At 67.0% G+C, this 300-nt stretch overlaps 1 protein-coding gene across 1 annotated transcript in view; it reads right to left on the bottom strand.

The window, feature by feature from the left end:
- Positions 1-7: 7 nt before the first annotated feature.
- CCNT1 (cyclin T1) overlaps positions 8-300 on the bottom strand; it is a gene marked incomplete at both ends in the record, with an annotated part of 7,816 nt that continues 7,523 nt past the window's right edge. The window contains one exon of the mRNA XM_010288926.1: positions 8-177. Within this exon, the coding sequence (XP_010287228.1) occupies positions 8-177 (170 nt within the window). The remainder of the gene's footprint in view (positions 178-300) is intronic.

The raw sequence follows: 300 nt of genomic DNA, 5'->3' as shown, positions 1-300 counted from the left end.
GCTGCATGCCCTGCGCACTCAGCAGCGAGTGCAGCATGTTGACTGTATCCTGGTAGTCACTGGCCTGGTTGGCGTTGTGCCCGTTGGCCCCCGTGGGACCCTTGTCCGATTTGCTGTGGGTGCCCCGAGCTTTGTTGGCCTGGGGTAAGGGGAGGTTGCCCGCATCCGAGCTGTGCCCTGGGAGATGGGCCACCCCAGGGAGGTGGGGGTAAGGGAACGGCATGCCAGGGCCTTTGGAGGCTTTGCTGACTTTGGGCTGGTGCTCGTGGGCTGCGGCCGTGGCCGGGGCTGGCGGCCCCC

Source organism: Phaethon lepturus, unplaced genomic scaffold (genome assembly GCF_000687285.1).
Source record: "Phaethon lepturus isolate BGI_N335 unplaced genomic scaffold, ASM68728v1 scaffold26530, whole genome shotgun sequence".
NCBI classification, from domain to species: Eukaryota; Metazoa; Chordata; class Aves; order Phaethontiformes; family Phaethontidae; genus Phaethon; species Phaethon lepturus.
The sequence above is the reverse complement of the archived record's forward strand: the minus strand, read 5'-3'. Positions and strand labels throughout refer to the sequence as shown.